General features: G+C 40.5%; 1 protein-coding gene across 7 annotated transcripts in view; it reads left to right on the plus strand.

Annotated features, from left to right (window-relative positions):
- Positions 1-674: 674 nt before the first annotated feature.
- The window catches only part of LOC125457054 (uncharacterized), a 65,297-nt gene continuing 47,485 nt past the window's right edge, over positions 675-18,486 (plus strand). For 3 of the 7 annotated variants that reach the window (XM_059650398.1, XM_059650399.1, XM_048540761.2), the window contains exons 1-3: positions 7,250-7,339; positions 14,243-14,398; positions 16,550-16,749. In XM_059650398.1, the coding sequence (XP_059506381.1) occupies positions 7,282-7,339; positions 14,243-14,398; positions 16,550-16,749 (414 nt within the window). In that variant the 5' untranslated portion in view covers positions 7,250-7,281. The other 4 variants (XM_059650403.1, XM_059650402.1, XM_059650400.1 and 1 more) reach the window with 4 other exon arrangements.

Genomic DNA, 18,486 nt, shown 5'->3' on the forward strand with positions numbered 1-18,486 from the left:
GTCCAGATGAACTGATCTTACAAAGAGCTAGTAGGCAATATGACAGGCCGAACTGCTTCGTTCTCCATTTCTCTCAGTTCTATGCTGTAACCATTCTACCTCCGATTGTGTTCTACGCAAGGAAACCACCCTCTATCCACGCTACAAATCCCTTTTCAGTCGATCAAACGTCCGAACTAGAATTTTATGTTAAATAATAAATTTTACAAATTACACTTCGAGTAACTTGTTAAGATGTAATCCTTGAAGGAGATTGAGACCGTTCTACGCCTCGCAGAGAATGCAAAGATCATCCTTAATTTGAATAATCTGCGATTTCAAATTATTTTAGTTTTGCTGCGAGCGCCACAAACGCTAGAAACGTTAGCAGCGCCTTTTTAAAATTGTTTAAAAGAAAATCCTCGAACGTAGTAAATGGTCTGACATTATTCAGCAACGGAGATATAATAGTTTGCTAGTAAATGGTCTGACATTATTCAGCAACGGAGATATAATAGTTTGCTTAGTGGCGACGTTTGCCATCTTTGCAATAGCGATCAGTTGCTGATTTAATAACGAGCATTGCAGTCAAAAGCAGCCCTTTCCAGATCGAACTGCGTTTCATAACCCTGGGCTCGGTTTGAAATGCAGTCGCGGTGCGGGTTTGCAACGGCTGCGCAGTCTTGCATTCGCGTCGAGTCGCTGTCATTGGATGGACTGTACAAAGGAGTTTTTTTTTGTTGAGTCTCTCTCTCTTCCGTTAAAGCGCCATTGGAGCGGCATCTAGAAAAAAAGGACGCGCGAACATCACCCGGGAAGAACTGCGCAGCCTGCCCGTCGGAGCAAACTCACAATGTCAGACGGAAACGGTGAGGCCATTTACATTGCCCCCACAGTGTGTATCAGCACATTGCCAAGTGTTTGTTATTGTTCAGTGCACAACGGTAGCGATATATTTGCATATGTGTATACATTGACTCCAAGATGAAAGGAGCCCGGAAACGGTTAAAGGGCGTTTTCTGATCAACGCAAACGCTGGGACCGGCTCTGCGCTCCGTGTGGGTGGGGAGGAAGGATAGAGTCCCGCCCATGCACGCCTCTGATTGGAGCTGCGGGCGATAACCGCGTTCCATCTCCGAACGTTGGTGCCGTTGGAACGTCGCAGACTGGTCACGTTTCAAGTCGATCATTGTGACGTCGCGGAGGTGGTGTTTCACTCGAATGGAAACAGTCGGAAATGTAAGGCGGTCGCGGGCGGACGATCGAGAGAGAGTGCGTTCGCCATTCATTTCGCACCAAACTGCCGTTAGCATTCTGTGTACCTTAATCTCCAATGCCAGTACGGTGTGCTGTACCGGGACGCTCCCTTCCTGCCTTCCTTCACGCGTTCCCCATCCACTTCGAGACAACGTTGCGGTTACGTACATTTTGAGAGTGTATTTAAACAAATGCGTCGTATTAGACGTATTGTAAACGGCGCCCTGCTGACGCCAGTTTTTTTTTCTGCAACCTGTTTCGCACCGTTTCAATGCCCTTGCCCCATGGAGCGCAAGTGTTGCTGTCTGTTGCGTTGCTCTGTGGTGGCGTTTGCTTCAACGGAAAATCGATGCGCAGTCCAGGATTTTGACAATTCGACAGATGCTAATGTAAGCAGCTCCTTAATTCAGGCAGCTAGAAACGCACGTGCGAGACTTGCCAAATATTAATTGAGAAGCGACGTTTTTTAAAAATGCTTCAAAATCAAATTATTCATTGTTTATATTCTAATGCAACCAGAGTAAATCCTGTTTAGTTCAGTTTCGTTCGTGATGGGATCTTTATGGCGTTTCTTATTTGGTATTCCGTGTAGAATTGAAAGCTCACTGTTCGTAGTCTGGGTGGCGAAATCGTTATCCGCCTTTTACTGCCGTGCCCTTCTATATTGTCAGCTATATAAATCTGGAAGTTGACAACAAGCGCTTTGGAATGACCGAAGTTCTTTATAAAAACACGTTCTTTGCTGTTTTCCAATTTTTTTTCTCCTTTAACTTTTCATTCACTGATCCCGTTCTTCTTTAATTTCAGCACTACAGCTCTCAGTGTTCCCGTGACTTCCTTTGTGAATCCTTCCTCCTTCCTCCACTTGGCTTTAATTAACATTAACCCGCACTTTTGAGCTATTATTTTCTTACTCTTATGGCTTGGTGTCTCTTTTAACTGCACCTCCCAATGGAACGTGTAGTGATATTCCAATCTAAAGGCTCCTGATGAATGCTGTAAGCTTCCTCAATGAAATTAGTGACTCCTCAATTCAAGCTAGGTCGACAAACTTTTTTGTGTGGCTGTGACTGTCTTGAATTGAACCTAATAATCTGACACAGTAATAACTGATTCAGTTTCTGATACAATCTGGGGTCATTGAGCAATTATCATGTGTATCTGGAGCCAAACTCCCCAATTGCTATGATTCTGTGAATGGGAGAATCATGTTCTAAGCAGAGTACTTCTTGGTATTTCTTCATTATGTTGTTACTTCAGTGTCTTTTTTTCATCTCTATTGTCTCCGTTATTTTTATATCTCAGTAAAGTCAATAGAATAAGATAATCCATTGGTGACATTGAGGTCTGGCCAATTGTTTTAAATTCCCTAAGACTCCAGGGTTGTAGATGGTACGAAAGAGGAACTTCATCAATCACTAAATGTATGTCAGTGTGGAGGGCCATGTGTTTTCAGTGCTGAGTGATAAAATGATCTAAAAGCACATGACCAACTGCTGTGTCTAGTCCAGCAGTAGCAAGTAATAACATCCCTGAACAGGTTGTTTAGAAAATATTTGCCAGAAGTAGATTGCATACATAATTATCTTATTGCAGTTATAATTTGAGCTGGTAAATATTGTTGTGAGGTTTTCAAGTAAATTGAACCCACACTACTTAGTCTGTGTTACTTACCAATGGCATGAGGAGAGTGATATGATGATCAGGTGATTCATTTTTGCGAAAAGGACAATAATAGAAGTTTGTAAACCACAGGAGAAGGTCTTACAGACAAGATTTGTAGCTGCAGAAGTTAAATGTATGCCCAGACTCGGAAAAGAAGTCACTACACTGAGTGCTTGATTCATATTTAAAAAATTATTGAAGCTAGAGCAGCAGCTAAAGTCAGCAGGAAGCAGATTTCTTCTTTAAAGAGTGAAATAAACAGAGTCACTACATTTCTGAATCTCCACAAAGATTAGTCTTTTCCAAGTGGCCTATAAATCCCCTAGACATAATTAACATTTGCAGAAGACAGATAAAAATCAGAAAGATATCTGACATTGCCTAGAATGAATTGGAAGACCACAGAAATCACATCTGAATTTAGGCTGTTCATACAAAGGATGAAGCTTTGCTTTTTTGATTTAGATGTTGTAGATCCAGATAAGCACACAATGACAGTAAAGATAGTTCATTAAAATGTGGGCTTGCACAGAATCAGCCCATTGGTTCTTTAAGGACTAGCCTGGAAAGATCCTGCTAATTAATGAGAAATGTTGGAAAATTAGCTCAGTGTAAAAGTAAACTATCAAATTCACCATCTCGAACAGATATCTTCCAAACAACAGCCAAAGGAATTATTTGAGTACTTTATCAGTAGGTGACCTGCCAAGGTTATTCAGAAATTGAGTTGCCTGATTGGATCACAGAGCTGGTTCCAGCTTCAGTGTCCAAACATGCTTCTCAAAAAGATCACTTTTGGACACAATGTTGACATAATAAATTACTGTTAAAACGCTTTAAGCTGATGTAGCTGGGCAGCAACATTGGCAAACATTACCTACAGTTACAAGTGATGCAGTTAGCAAGAGACAGAAAGCAAGTGAGCAGCGTGGGAAGTGCAGCATCTTGCGCCACCTGTGAAGCTGTTTATCTTTGTGCCTTCTCTGCCCTTCAGTAAGATTATGGCTGGTTGTCTATATCACCGTTATCATCCTCTCTTTCCATAGCCCTTGATGCCTTTAATATCTAAGTATTTATCAGTCTGAATTCCACAGGTTGACCATCCTCTAAATGAAAATCTGTTTCTTTGTAATAGCATAATTGGAGTATATTTGGCCTAAGACATTTAAAGCCTTCTCTAAAGTGATTCCCACTTAAAATTTTGACTTTAGCGGAACTGAATACCAAATTCACAGGAGCTGAACCATTCTTCAAGCAGGATATCAAACATAGACATTGAAGGTTTGACTTGGCAAAAGAAGTTCAAGAAATCAGTACTTCCAGAATTTGGAAGACATTGCTTCCAGAGACAATCCTTTGGTCTATCCTGTTCTATGTTGTCTATCTGACCTAGCTTTGGTCTGTTTTGTTGGGATCTGTTACAGCATCATGTGGGCAGAATTATAGAAAGTATTCTAGAATGTGTCTATATCACTAGTGACATTGCATTGATGAGCAAAACCACGGATGTACATGATAGAAATTGAGTTGGTCATCACAGCAGCTCATTGTGAAGAACTTGCCATCAATAGTAATAAGTGTTAGGTAAATATATAGGTCAGATCATCTTCTTAGTTGTATCTATTCAGATTTTAGACGCTGTTATAAGCTGGGTAAAATTTAAAGATGTACAACACCTGCCTCCTTCCTAAGGTAAAGTAGCCTGCAGAGATGTCTCAGATTTTTATTTTACTTTATTAAGCACTGTTTACATACTAAATTTTTCTGACAAAGCATCATCATTAAGAGAACTTTCAAGGAAAAATATGTCCTATATTTAAGGCAGTAGTATCAACTCATCTCCAGTCATTCAAAAAGATGTCAGCAGAAAACTATATCCTACAGAACTCCAACCCAGGGAAGAAGACAGTCCTGGAACTTGATAAACCTCAAAGGGTTAAGAGTTTACACCATGCAATATGATCGACCAGTTGCATTTCTATCCAAAAGTCTATCACAAGTTGATTCCAGTAATTGCAACGTAGAGTACGAAACACTTGCTTTAGTGTTCAAGATCACAAGATACCAGATGTATCTCTTTGGAAAGCAAATCACTGTGGAAACTGATCATAAATCATGGGCAGTTAAGTGGCATAGTCCACAGACAAATGTGCTAACGAGACTGCAGCAATTTCTGGTAGAGGAACATGATCTGACTTTTAATGTCTGCTACAATTCTAGATCTAAAATGGTTGCCTCACACACGTTCAGATAGTTAGCAAATTCCAGTATGAATGCAGAAATTTCCCTCGAATTATAAGTACATAGTATGAACACTGAGGTGGAAGATGTGCCAGTGATTGATCCAATGAATTGTGGTTAGCACTAATGCAGCCAACTTCAGGAAGAAACAGTTAGTCATCTATGACTAAAGGCGCTACAGAAAGTTGCCAAGAAGGATGGCCTGACATGACAAACTAGGTAGAAGCCACTCTCAAATGCTCTTGACCATACAGAGATGAACTAGGTACCTCAAGAGGTTCAGTTTTTAAGAGAAATAAGTGCTTGTAATCAAACATGTTTGGAAGAGCATATTGTCACAAGTACATCACAGACAAATGTGCACAAAGCAAACAAGCTGCCTGGCGAGGAATAGTGTGCATTGGCCTGGGATCAACAATGAAATCGAGAATACACTAAAGATGTGTGAGGTATGCCAGAATCAACAACCACAGTAACATTGGGAACCTCTGTACACGAAAATGGTTCTTTCAGATTCCCAGTTCAAAATCACGACAGTTTTAATTACATTGTGACTATTTTCTTCTTGTCACAAATTCTCCAAATTTGATCTGTCCGAATTAAAGAATAGTTGAAGCGTGTTCCAGGCAGACACAATGAATGCAATATTCAATCTGTTCAGTGCCCCTAAAGAGATTGCACTTGACAGTGGGCCACGGTATACGAGCAGACCTTTCGGGAAACGTGTGCCAAACAGGGCATAAAGCATACGGTAGTCTCACTTCAATATCCAGGTTTCTTAAATGTCATGCTCATTAAGAAATTAACAATCTCATGCACATTAACACATAGCAAAGAGCAACTTACAAAAAAAGTTCATATGTGAAATCACAACAACCGAGAATTTTACACGTTTTGTTGTGTTGACAATCCTTCTTAGCTGAGAAAAGTACTTCTGGAAATGAATTTGTTTAACGTAGCTAAGATGTAAATAATAATAAAATTTGCAATAAGTAAATGTAAATGTAAGTAAATAATGTATTCAAACCATGGTATGTACCACTTTGAGAAGCCTTTTTCTAGGATTAGTGGTCTTCGCAAATCTAAAGTTGCCTTCCCTGACCTAAACGTGTCAACTGATAAACCAAGTTCAACATCCAGCAAGCTTCCGTTCTCACTACAGTGCAGCCTGCCTGTAGAAAAGCTCCAGAATTCTTCAGATGATCCTGTGCAGATAATCTATACAATTCCTGATATTTAAGAGCAGACTAGCTGTGACAGTAATTATGAAATGTTAATGGAAAATACTAAAAATACTCAAAGGTCTGGCAATGTCAGTGGAGGAGGAAGCAGCCTCTGTAACACAGTGTGAACTTCCTCATTGTTATGAATTCATTCCTGATGTTTTTTTTATTCAGGATGGCTATTAAAAGAGTAAAAGTATTTGACAAAATTGCCTTCTGGCTGAGAATTGAATTAGCAATTAAAATGTGTTGTGAGACTGTATTGACATAATAAATGTGAACATAGCTGGAAAAAAAATTTTTGTTGAAGCATTTTATTTTGCACTCAGGACATTTTGCAAGAATTAAAAAAATATCAGGAGGAAAATAAACATTACTGCATATACTGCAAGATTTTTATTAATCAACACCTATGGGACTAGGAGTGTGTTGACTGTTCAAATATTCCAGTTGGTCAAGAGATCCACATAATCAATGTAAAAACACACACTAAGTAATGGAAGCTTAATGCAAGGGTTATATACATCACTGTTATGCTTGACTTACAGCATAAATCACTTAAATAATGCAAATTTGCCTGGAATAAAACTTACTGGCCTTCTCACTTGCACCCTGAACTGACTATACTGTGGTAATACAGTAAATGTTCACTGTTTCGGGTGTATAACTTTTGCTGGTTCATAGAGAATGTCACTGCTTAAGGTGCCATTTAAGACAAAGTTTGCTGTATAATGAGTGTGGATTGGTTAGGAAATGTACAAGTCCAACTGACAATTGATTTAATTGCCCTTGTCAAGGATAATTTTTCCTGTCCCTTTTTCGGCTTTACAGATACACTGGCCTTGAGAGTCCTACAAGGCTGTCAGACAGTCACACCACATGTGAAAGTCTGAAGGGTCATTTGGAATCCTGCAACATGTTATGTGCTGGATCGACGAGATGCACCTCCAAGAATTTGGGATCTTTAGTTGTGTGTGAGTTAAAGTGCTGTATGATGTCAGGTGTGTAGGCTGTATGTCCCAAAATCTGATCAGTCATACCCAGCAACATGTTACTTTGGCTGTTTCTAACATGAAAAATATTGACTGTACTCAACCAGCCTGAACTTTCAAAACTTAGTGTCTAACATGAGAAGTGATTCTGGAATGAGAAGGTTTCCTGAATAATCTTGAATATGTGAAGATCCATGCTGACAACCAATTTAAGGTTGTCAGTCAGGCTTGCAGTGTGGCACAGTGTATTGCTAACTACATATATACACACAATGCCTTGGTCTCTGTAGACAGAACACGTACGTGCACTATAACTGTTTCACCTTAACAAAATAGTTTACGTCATTTGCTAGTTCATTTGTCAGGGCAATGCCTGATCAAACACAGTCAACCTGCTAGGTTTAACATTTAAACAGATCCTGGCTGTTAATTGTCAATCAGTATTAATAGGTGCATTCTCCATGGCAACACCTCTTCCACTCAGAGTCTACTTGCCAGCTAATCAACACTGTCCTTTCATGCCATATAAACGTTTGTTTTCCTGTTGAACGTTGTGCTCTTGTGAAATGTCCTGATTAATGAAGGTTGAAATACCTCACAAAATGTGCCTTTTCTCAGCAATGTTCATGTCTGCTTTACCAAATGACTATAATCAATGTACCCTTAACAATCTTGAATTCCTGCAATGTATAAATGGCTTATACAGTTGGAGAGATTGGGAAAATATTCAAAAGTACATAATGTAAGAGAATGCATTAGATTTGCGAACAGCAGTGTTTGCTCTTAAGTGGATTTATTTTCTTTCAAAACCCATATTTATATATATATATGCCTTCATGTTTTATTTATTCCAATCATCTGCGTTAGTGCTTGTTGTCTAATCATCTGACTATTTTTCAGGAAGGTCTTCAGTGCTACATGCAATGCTTGCATAAGTATTCTGATTGCCCTGTATTTTCTCTGTTCCTCTTCTTCCCTGACAGCACCACATGCATTGAACAAACTTCAGTAGATGGCCTGTTATTCTTCAGAAAATGTTAAACACAGTGAAGGCAAGCTAATGCATGCCACAGAACATCATAACCAGCTGTTTAAGTTATCGACATGATTTCCTTCATGAATAAAAATGTTCCAGTGAGTTACACAAAACTGAAGCCCTTCCAGATTCCTGTACGTTCACTTTAACAATTGCGTATAATTTGATTTTTTGAAGTTTAGTAGCAGCTAAATGGGCACTGCTGGAAGAAGGTTTAACCAGGGAAACCTGGAAATTGAACCAATTTCAGCCTAGCCCTCTATCCCATTTCATTCCGACATCCCATTTGAGTCCTCTCAATAATTCCATTTTATCAACAATAGCCAGATTTTTAAACCCCTTTATTATATCCTTAACTTTTAGCAATCATTCAAATAATTAGTCACTTTTGCTAATTAACTGGATTATTTGGGATGTCATGTTTGAGAATCCTGCTTCTAACCCTTTTGAGAAAGTAGAAACTGAAATATCTATCATCTACATTTGTAACTAGAATGACATGTTGTTTGGTGACTGCACACATAAAATAACAAACTGCCATTTGAGTCAAGTCAATATTACACTGAATTGGTCATCCTATCTTTTTCTTGCCTGCTTTTTTGATATATTCACCATTTTTAAGAATATGGTGGTTGTTTAAGGGCTTTAGGATCCTGGAGAAACCTTGCATCAATGTCATAGAGCTGCTCCTTACTGGGAATAAATAGCACAGTGTGGGCAAAGTTCAGTAAAATAAAGAGACACGTGGAAGGAGCCAGACAGAAGTCTGAAGTCTAGCCAGTAGGAGCATGTGGGGTAATCTGACCAGCATTAAATGTGAGAGTTCATGGAACAGTCTTTCAACAGTGGGAATGTAAGATTAAAGTCTTGTATATCTCTGAATGCCAGATAAAGTAGTATTTAGCCTTAGCATCTAATTGACAGTGTTTTAATGAAGCCCAGGGATCAGAACAGTTTTTGACCTTATCTTCTCATCAACCAGTCTGTCTTGAGCCCAAACTCCTGTATATTATGAGCCAGTGTTTGGCCAATGTGATTATTTTCCGTTAGGTATATAGTGAACCAGTGAGTTTCTACTCCCAGATTCCTAGTGACTCCAGTTTTATTCCTTGATGTCATACTTACTCAAATCCTTCCTTGATGCTGAGGGAAGTCACTTACCTCACTTCAGATCATTTGACCATGGTTGTAGTGAAATTAAGAGCCAAGAGACCCTGGAAGAACACAAGTTAAGCATCAGTGAGCAGGTCGCTTCTGAGCAGGTATCTCTTGATAGCAGTATCAGTGACACCTTGCATCACTTTGATGGGTGGTAGTAGACTGATAGGACAGTAATTAGCCAGGTTGGATTTATCTGCCTTTTGTGCACAGAACATACCTACATAATTTTCCATGTTGTTAGCCTGATGCCAGTATTATAGCTGAATGGAATAGCTTAGCTAGTTCTGAAGCACAAGTCCTCAGTATTGCTGTAGGAATGTTGTCACAGTACTTAGCCTTTGCAGTATCCAGTGCCTTCAGCTGTTTCTTTATATCATATGGTGTGAATCGTATTGGCCGATGCAACAGTGCAAGTACCATGTGACACATCCTCATTGGCTCCTCAGTCCTCAGCACCATCTCCGAAAGGATTGTGCAGTGTTCAGTCCTACTGATATTGGCATGAAGTGATGTACCTACAACAGGTAGATTGATGAGGACAAGATGGAATAGCTTTTGCCCTTTTTGGTGGTTCCTTCGCCACCTCCCTCAAACAGGTGATGATTATTTGGATAGAAATAGTGTGCAAGGGCTTAGGGATTATCAATGATGCACACTTGAAGAGCAGATTAAGGCATTATGGGCCAAACGGCTTCCTTTTGCATGGTAACAACTTTTGTGATGCTGTGAAACAGACTAACAGTGGATCTTTAGAACTTATCCAGCTCGTTCAATCATGAAAGCTGTGGCTTTATTCTTCTCAAAAGTAGTGTCCACACTGGCTTTTCAAATGAGCATCATTACCTTGAATCAATCTCCTGCTTTTTCTCAATATCCTTACACATCAGGAGAATAATTGGGTAGAAATAATACCCTCTTGAATGCTTTAATTTATCCTGCCTCCACCACACTTCCAGACAATGCATTCCATCATGTGGTGGTACTACCAGGTCACTCCATGATAAACCTGGATGTTGAAGTTCCCGCACTGGAGTACATTCTGTGCCTTGCCACCTAAATGCTTCCTCCTCTTCAACACTGAAGGGAAAACTCATTAATGAGCCAGAATAAGGAAAGTTGTCGATGGTAATCAGGAGTATGCATTTGATACTGATGACATGAGACTTCCTGGAGTCAATGTTGAAGGTAGCTCCCTCCTGACTGTATACAACTGTGCTGCCATCTCTGTGGCACAGGGCATAGCCAGGAATAGAGACAATGGTGTCTGGGACACTAAGTTCAAAAGACAAAAATGATATTCCAAGAACTGTAGAAAATATTTGGAGAATAGAGTCATTTGAAACTAAGGCTATTGCAAATTTTCTGTTTCAGTCCCATATGCAGGAATTGTGAGTGAATTTCAGGCCTGAGCTGAAAAATGCCAGAGCCTGGAAGGGATCTGTGGAAATATTTACAATTGGTCCCAAGAAAGTGGACAAAGTTTGATAACTATCCAAAGACGTCTGAGGGGAAGTCATATTGGGAAGATGAAGGTTCAGAATGTGTGGTTAAGTTTTGCCGTACTTTTTGTTGGAAAACATAATTAATCAGCTCAGACCATGTTAATTTCATTGTGTTTGCTTCACTTGATTCTATACTACATTTTATACTGTGGAACCTGAGACTTCATTCTTCTCCAAAGTGTCTGTTCTGGCTATTCAAATGAGCATCATTACCTAGTGCCAATCTTGTACATTTTTTAAATATCCATGCACATAATCATCCAAAGCCCTCTTGAATGTCTAAGTTTAGCCTCCCTCCACCACACTTCAGTCCATACTCTAAACGAACCACAATGTACAGTTATTCTCAGATCACATTTGGTCATCTGGCAAATTTCTTTAAATCAATGTCATCTTGTTCTTGTGTTCTTGTAGGACACAAATTCAGCATTACGTCCTTCATCTTGTCATCTACAGCCCTATTAATAAAGCCCAGATATAGTATGCTTTATTAAGTACTTTCTCCATCTGCCCTGCCGACTTCAATGAGTTGTGTGTATGTACAGTCGGGTCCCTCTGCTCTTGCACACCCTTTAGACTGGTATCCCCTATTTTATCTTGCCTTTTCATGTCCTTCTTACTAAAATGCATCATGTCACATATCAGCCACATATCCACTCACTCCATGAAATTGACTGTGTCCTTTTGTAGTTCTCCATTGTCCTCCTGACAAGTTACAGTTCTTTCAAGTTTAGTGTCGCCTGCAGACTTTGAAATAGTCCCCTGCACACCAAATAGTATTCCAAACAAGATCACTAATATATATCAGGAAAAGCAAGAGTCCCAATACCAATCCCTCAGGAATACCATTGCAAATCTTACTGCAGCCAGAAATGTATTCATTGATCATTACTGTCTATAACCTGTCACTCAGCCAATTTTGTATCTCTGTTGCTGCTGTCACATTTATTTTATGTAACGTTCCTCACAAATCTATTATGTGGCACTGTAACAAGTTCCTTTATATAGTATAATCTATGGACTTTTTCTCTTCACCTGGAATGTCGGGCCAGAATTCCATTGAGCTGGGTGTTAATTCTGAAAATCCCAATGTAGCAGACTCATCTGTAGATAAATGGTTTCTATGCATAATATGTTTGCTCTTAGGAGGCAGAGATATCACATTGGGTGACTGACCCTGGAAACAGCTCTGGTGCAGACATGGCGGGGAGTGAGTGCAATCAGAACTGATTAGACCACTTCAGTTCTCTGGCACTTTTTCCCAGTTGTTTGGAATGCTGTTTGAGTCTCTACCCGTCTCACTTGCTGCCTCCCAGTTATATTATGTCTCTCAGTTAGGATGTCAGCATATTGTAGCACATGATGTAAGGGCATAAAGATCTCCTACTCCATCTTAAATTGGGGGACTTGTTGCTGGTGAAAGCTTACTAATCTTTGTAACCGACTAGCCTAATACTGCCAGACATTTGTAGTATTTGTATATAACAGTGAGCTGTAATAAATGTTCTGCTGAATTCTTCAGTACCATGTCACTCACCTCCAGATCCTATATTACAACGGATAAGGTTTGCTGGAGACAAACACAGTTTAGGTGTTGGGATTTGAACCCATTCCTCTCCATCTGTAAGACACAACACTATATTCCCCACCTCATCTACCCATACCTCATGGTTCTTCCATGAGCTTACTGCCATCCTCTTCTAATCTGCGAGCTGTTATGTGTAAAAAGAGTTCAGTTTATTCTGGGGCTACATCTTCCAACCTGCTTTTGGACAACTGCAAGGACTGATTTTTAACTGTTCTGAGAATGGACTGTAATGGATCAGTTTACATCCTGCTGATTCGCACATAGATCTAAAATAAAGAAAAGAGACCATCTTCAGATGCTTGATCATGGCCTTCTCTCCATAATATGGTCAGAAGTGAGAAAGTTCGCTAATGATTACATTATTCACAGGTTTTCAGATACTGAAGCAACCTTTGTCCCTATACATCTTGACCTGGACCTATGTGACTTGGGCTGACAAGTGAAAATAATTATGCCACGTAAGTGCCGGGATATGCCTATCTCCAAGAAGAGAGAATCTAATTATCTGTCTTTGACATTCAGTGACCTTATCATCGCTGAATCGCCCACTGTCAAAATCCTAGGGGTTAGCATTGACCAGAAACTGCACTGAACCAGCCATATAAATACAGTGGCTATTAGAACAATTCAGATACTCGAAACCCCGTAATGGCTAGTACATTTCCAGACTCAACAAAGCCTGTCTATAACGTGAAACAAAAACAGAAATTACTAGTAAAATTCAGCAGGTCTGGCAGCATCCACAGAGTTAAGCTGAGTTAACATTTCTAGTCCAGTGACCCTTCTTCAGAACTGATCCCAGTTAAGAAAAACCCGTCTTTTTGCTGAAGATGAGTTTGAGGGAGAGTGAGGGGTGGGAGAGTTGAGCAGGTAGGTACATGGAGACAGAGCCCAGGGAGATATATCAAAGTGGTAGGCAAAAAAAAGGGGATTATTGGTAGAAGGCCATTCTGAAACTGGAAGGCATGTAATACTGTAGGATGTTATAAATATTATACATAATAATAAAGTTGGAGCATGACAGATGGTTGTGACTTGGAATGCAGTCCCCTTCTTCCTCCAACTATTGACTCAGATACAGTCAGAACAGGAACCAGAGGTGGAGAATTTCTATAGCAGCTCCATATAACAACCAGACACTGAAAGAAATGTTACGGTCATTGAATTCAATGTCACAGGATGGGGGGGTCTGGCATTTTTATTTAAGGTTCAACTTTGGACTGAGCTTTCTAACAAAGGTATATTCTGTACTTCAGGCGTCATATTCATATAACAGCAAAGTACTGCAGATTTTGGGAATCTGAAATAAAAGCAGAATATGCCGGAGGAACTCGATAATAGCCGAGGAACTGGCAGCATCTGTGGAGAGAGAGTTGAGTTCTTGTTTTAAGTGTGATATGACTCTTGTTCGGAATGTTTTTATTTCACGTCCTGTACATGTTTATTAAATGCCACAGTGATCATAGTATTGTCATTTCTGTTTTTGAATTACATTCCAGTGTTTGAGTTACAGAAACCAAAATGTAAAATATTTCATCGTTATGTCATAGCACACCGTTTAGTTTTTATCAGCAGTCTTTTTTAAAACTTTCCTGCAGATTCATATCTGAGAGTCAAAGTCGAAGAGGATACAGAAGCTGTGATATTTAATGGAGCTGAAGTGGTGGACGTTCCGAATGGTTCATCTTCCCTTACTACTGAAGACCTTTCACAAGCAAACAATCAAGAAAGATATCTAACTGCTGTAGTTTATGGTAAATAACAATACTGATTTACACCTAGACCTTCATTAATCCTAAATATTTGTTTCTTTATGTTCTAAGATGAATACATTCATTGGCAGTGCCATTCTTGCAAGAAGCTGAGAAACAGCCACTCAGGGGGATAGAAATATATTATGGCACAGAAGGAAGGCATTCATCCTAAGCCAGCTCTCTACAGATTAAACTAGTCAGTCCACTGCTGTCTCAAGTGTTCCTCCAACAACACTTCAGGCAGTTGCCCACCTCACTCCCAGCACCAGATCCAGCAATGTCTTATTTGTAGACGGACCAAGAACATTACAATCAAGGAAGTTCTCTTGATTGTATTTTGAAACTTTAGCCCTTCCCTTTCCCTTTACATTATTCCAATCAATATTTGCATACCTGAGGTCACCTCTCTATAGCTTTTACTCATCTCTGATATTCCTGCATATTTGCTTTTCTGTCTGTCTGTCTGTCTCTCTCTCTCTCTTTCTGTCTCTCTCATATTGTTATATAAGATCACCACTGGCATTATCTTATTCCTTTTGCTTTTCAACTCCAAACCAAATGGATTCTGTCCTTGCCCCTAAAGGACCTCCTCCCTTTCTAACCTTGCAATGTCTTTTGTGGTCAACAGTGCTAGTCAGCCTCTCTGTAATCCTCCTCCATCTTTTCTGGTCTTATTAAATTCTTGCACCCAGGCTACATCTTTTTAAGCTACCTTTCTGTGATTGCCACATGCTGTTTGTGCTTGGAGCTCATCAATCTCCTTCACCACTCTTTGTGTTTACAGTCACGATTTGTGTTCTTCATCGTTGGCCTTTTGAAATATCTCCTCCTGCTACTGTAATTAGCTGTGATATATATCTTAAACTATGTATTTAGTCCATTATTACAACTGCATAATTATTTCAATCATTTGTCTTGAAAGAAACATTTTTAACTACCCTTTCCATGTAATTTTCACTCATTTTAGATTAATCCCTGTCATTCGAAGAGTCAGTAGGGAACATATATCTTGCTGATGCCAGCTGCCCTCCAGCTGTTTAACGCTCCACAGGCCAAGAGGTGGCTAGAGGAAAAATGCTTGTCTTTCACGCTGGAGGAAGTTCAGGCTCGGAGAGCTGTTGCCCAGTCATCATTGACTGGCAGCTCCGTAGTAGCAGCAGTGCCACTAGAAGCAGTGCCCATTGCTGAGGCCTCAGGCAGTGCCACCAATCCTAAGTGCTGGAGGTCACCAAACCAGATAGGCACAGGCTTGTTGGGGCACGGTTGGCAAGGAGGGAGAGGGTGAGCAGGGAGGAGGAGGGTCCTCAGAGGCTTACACGAGTGAGGAGGGTAGTGATAAGGAGTGAGCATCCAGATGGGAGAGCCAGAGCTAGTATTGTTGGGAAACACACATCCCCTGTGTCGGTGTGTGTGTGTGTGTTCATGCACACGTGCAGGACATGAGCTAGAGAGAGAGGGAGCCAATGGTGGAAGGAAGTTCACTCTCCATCTTTCCCCTCCGAGCAATGTGATCTGTCGGATCCTTGCCCAATTCCTGAACCCCTTTTTACTGGTTAAAATATTACAGGAGGGCAGGAAAACAACTCCACCGCAAGGTTGATCATCAATCTGTAAATACCTCGGCACCGCCCATGGTAGGCAGAAAGAGCAGGAGAGTTTCCGAATCGGCCAGGACAGTACGGCAGCTACAGCACAACAGTCTCCCCATCTGCAAAAGGCACTCCACGTGACTAAGCATCTTTCTGAAGGCCTACCCCGTGCGCATGCGCACACACACACACACACACACACACACACAGAGCAGGGGGTCTGCAAAATTCTGTCCATCCCATCTTTCACTTTTCACCTTGAGCATTACTGGGCCGCTTTCCATGTGGAATTGTTGCTGCTGTACCCTCGCCAACGTTTACAGCTCCCTCTTGATGTGTGGTGACCAAAATTAGGCCCAGAGTATTTCAACTGTGCTCTAACCAGTGCATTGCAAATCCTCAGGTAACCTCTGTGCTGTGCACTCAAGCATTCACTTTCTGGCAGCCTTTAATATTTTGCATTTAGATTTGGCATGGAGGTTATTGACCTCTAATTTACCTCACTTTTGTTTTAAATGTAGGTTTTTGACAGTTTTCCTTTTACCTGTTTTCTGATCTCTAGTACAGAAATCAGGAGCAGAAGGCTCGGCCAGTGCTTCAGGTATGAATAACAATGAGTCAACAGCAAACCTGCCACAGGAGTGTCTGCCAAACAGAAGCGATGTTTCACCTGGAACCGCGTCGCATGAGCCTCGACACAGGCCTGGAGAATACACTTACACTTACAGACCCAAAAGAAGGAAAATTACAATCCATAATGCAGTAGGTATTGCTACCCAGTACGAGAATAAAAATGCTTGCAGGGGAACAAAATGCAACTTATTATACACTTCAAAAAGAATCACCACTTAATTTCTACTCTGTTGTTTTTGCATATCTGAGGGTTTGGTTTCTTATTTGGTGAGCAAATTTGTCATTTCATAATGGATTTATTCACCTGAACCCCTTAATTACATAGAATGGCTATGTTATTAATAGAATAAAATCATAGAATCTGCTAGACTGTGGAAGCAGAGCATCCAGCCCGTCAAGTCCACACCAACCCTCTGGAGAGCATCTCACCTGGACCCAAACCCCTACCCAGTAACCCTGCATTTCCCACGGCCAATCTGCCTTACTTGCACAACTTTTGGACTGGGGGAGGAAACGCAGACCGTCACAGGGAGAATGTGTGAAATTCACTTAGTTGCCCAAGGCTAGAAATGAACTGGGATCCCTGATACTGTGAGCCATCGTGCTACCTTTATTGTCCAAGCACAGGCCCAGGATATTGCGCTGTGTTTATACCTCAACTGTTGTCTTATGGCCACGGAGGGAATACTAGTGCACATTCTTGCATCCAGCTTTCCTCTGACATGCAACCAGATCCTGTAAGGATGTTGTTTCTCTTGTTCTGTCATTATTGTGCAATTTGTTGCTGGGCTGGGAGAAGACAAACTAGATGGGCCATGGGTTTTATTTCATTGAACAATTTTCAAGTATTGTCAGATGAATGCTTGAAATTTGATTCATTTTTGCTTCAAAAATGCTTCATTGTTTTGCCTGAAGTTTAATTTTTTGAAACGCAACATTAACACATGGAAGACAAAGAGGTCAACACAGGAAAGTCCTACAGACATGTAATATGTTTGCATGCTGTTAGTGACAACAGTATTAAGTAACTTGAATTACTGGTGGAAGATAACAAGGGTGAATGCTGCAATAGTGAATTGTTATGGCTCTTTGCATCGACAGTTGTTGTTGAGGGCCCTGCCCTGCATTAAGTAAGTGAAATAAGTGCTGTGAAGTAAGCACTTAGATACACTGAGCCCCACTGACTGACAAAGGAGAGAGGCTTCTTTCTCCTGACATTGTCTCCATTCTGTACCTCTAGTTGGTCCCAAAATGCAACGATTTACCTCCTGTCTATTGCAGACATTTCCCAGCTATGAAAGAATTCTCAAATTGCAACTCTGTAGCAATGGGGTATCAGCTCCTTCGAGTGGGCTGGCTACATAAAGCGGATCGAATCTCACCCCCCCCCCCCCCCCCCCCCCCATCGAAAGGAACCTCTAGCTAATGCATCCTCTCCTCTGTCAACAGAACACTCACTCATTGCACAATCAATGAACGTCTTTATATCATTCAAGTGAAGGGCCTGAGTAATTTGAATAATTATCGCTTCCTTTTCATGGTGATTGAAAGACCAAAATCATAACACTGCAGTTAGAAGAAAGAGCCCATCAATAGAGGCATTAACTTGGCCATTCAGAGCTCCATAGGTTGGTTGCTAACAAATTCTGAACTAAACACTTAATATCAGGACAGAGCATCGAGCTCCTTGCACAGCGCAAAGCTGCACTAGTCATATCTATTTTATGTAATTCTTATTATGTGTGTTATCATTTAGGTTCTTTTGTATGTCCCTTTTACTTTAATGCTGGACTTTAATGCTGGAAAGAATAACTTTTGCCTCATCTAATGGTCACTGTACAAATAGAATTTTAATTTGATTCCTCT

This window comes from Stegostoma tigrinum, chromosome 12, assembly GCF_030684315.1.
Source record: "Stegostoma tigrinum isolate sSteTig4 chromosome 12, sSteTig4.hap1, whole genome shotgun sequence".
In the NCBI taxonomy this organism is placed as follows: domain Eukaryota; kingdom Metazoa; phylum Chordata; class Chondrichthyes; order Orectolobiformes; family Stegostomatidae; genus Stegostoma; species Stegostoma tigrinum.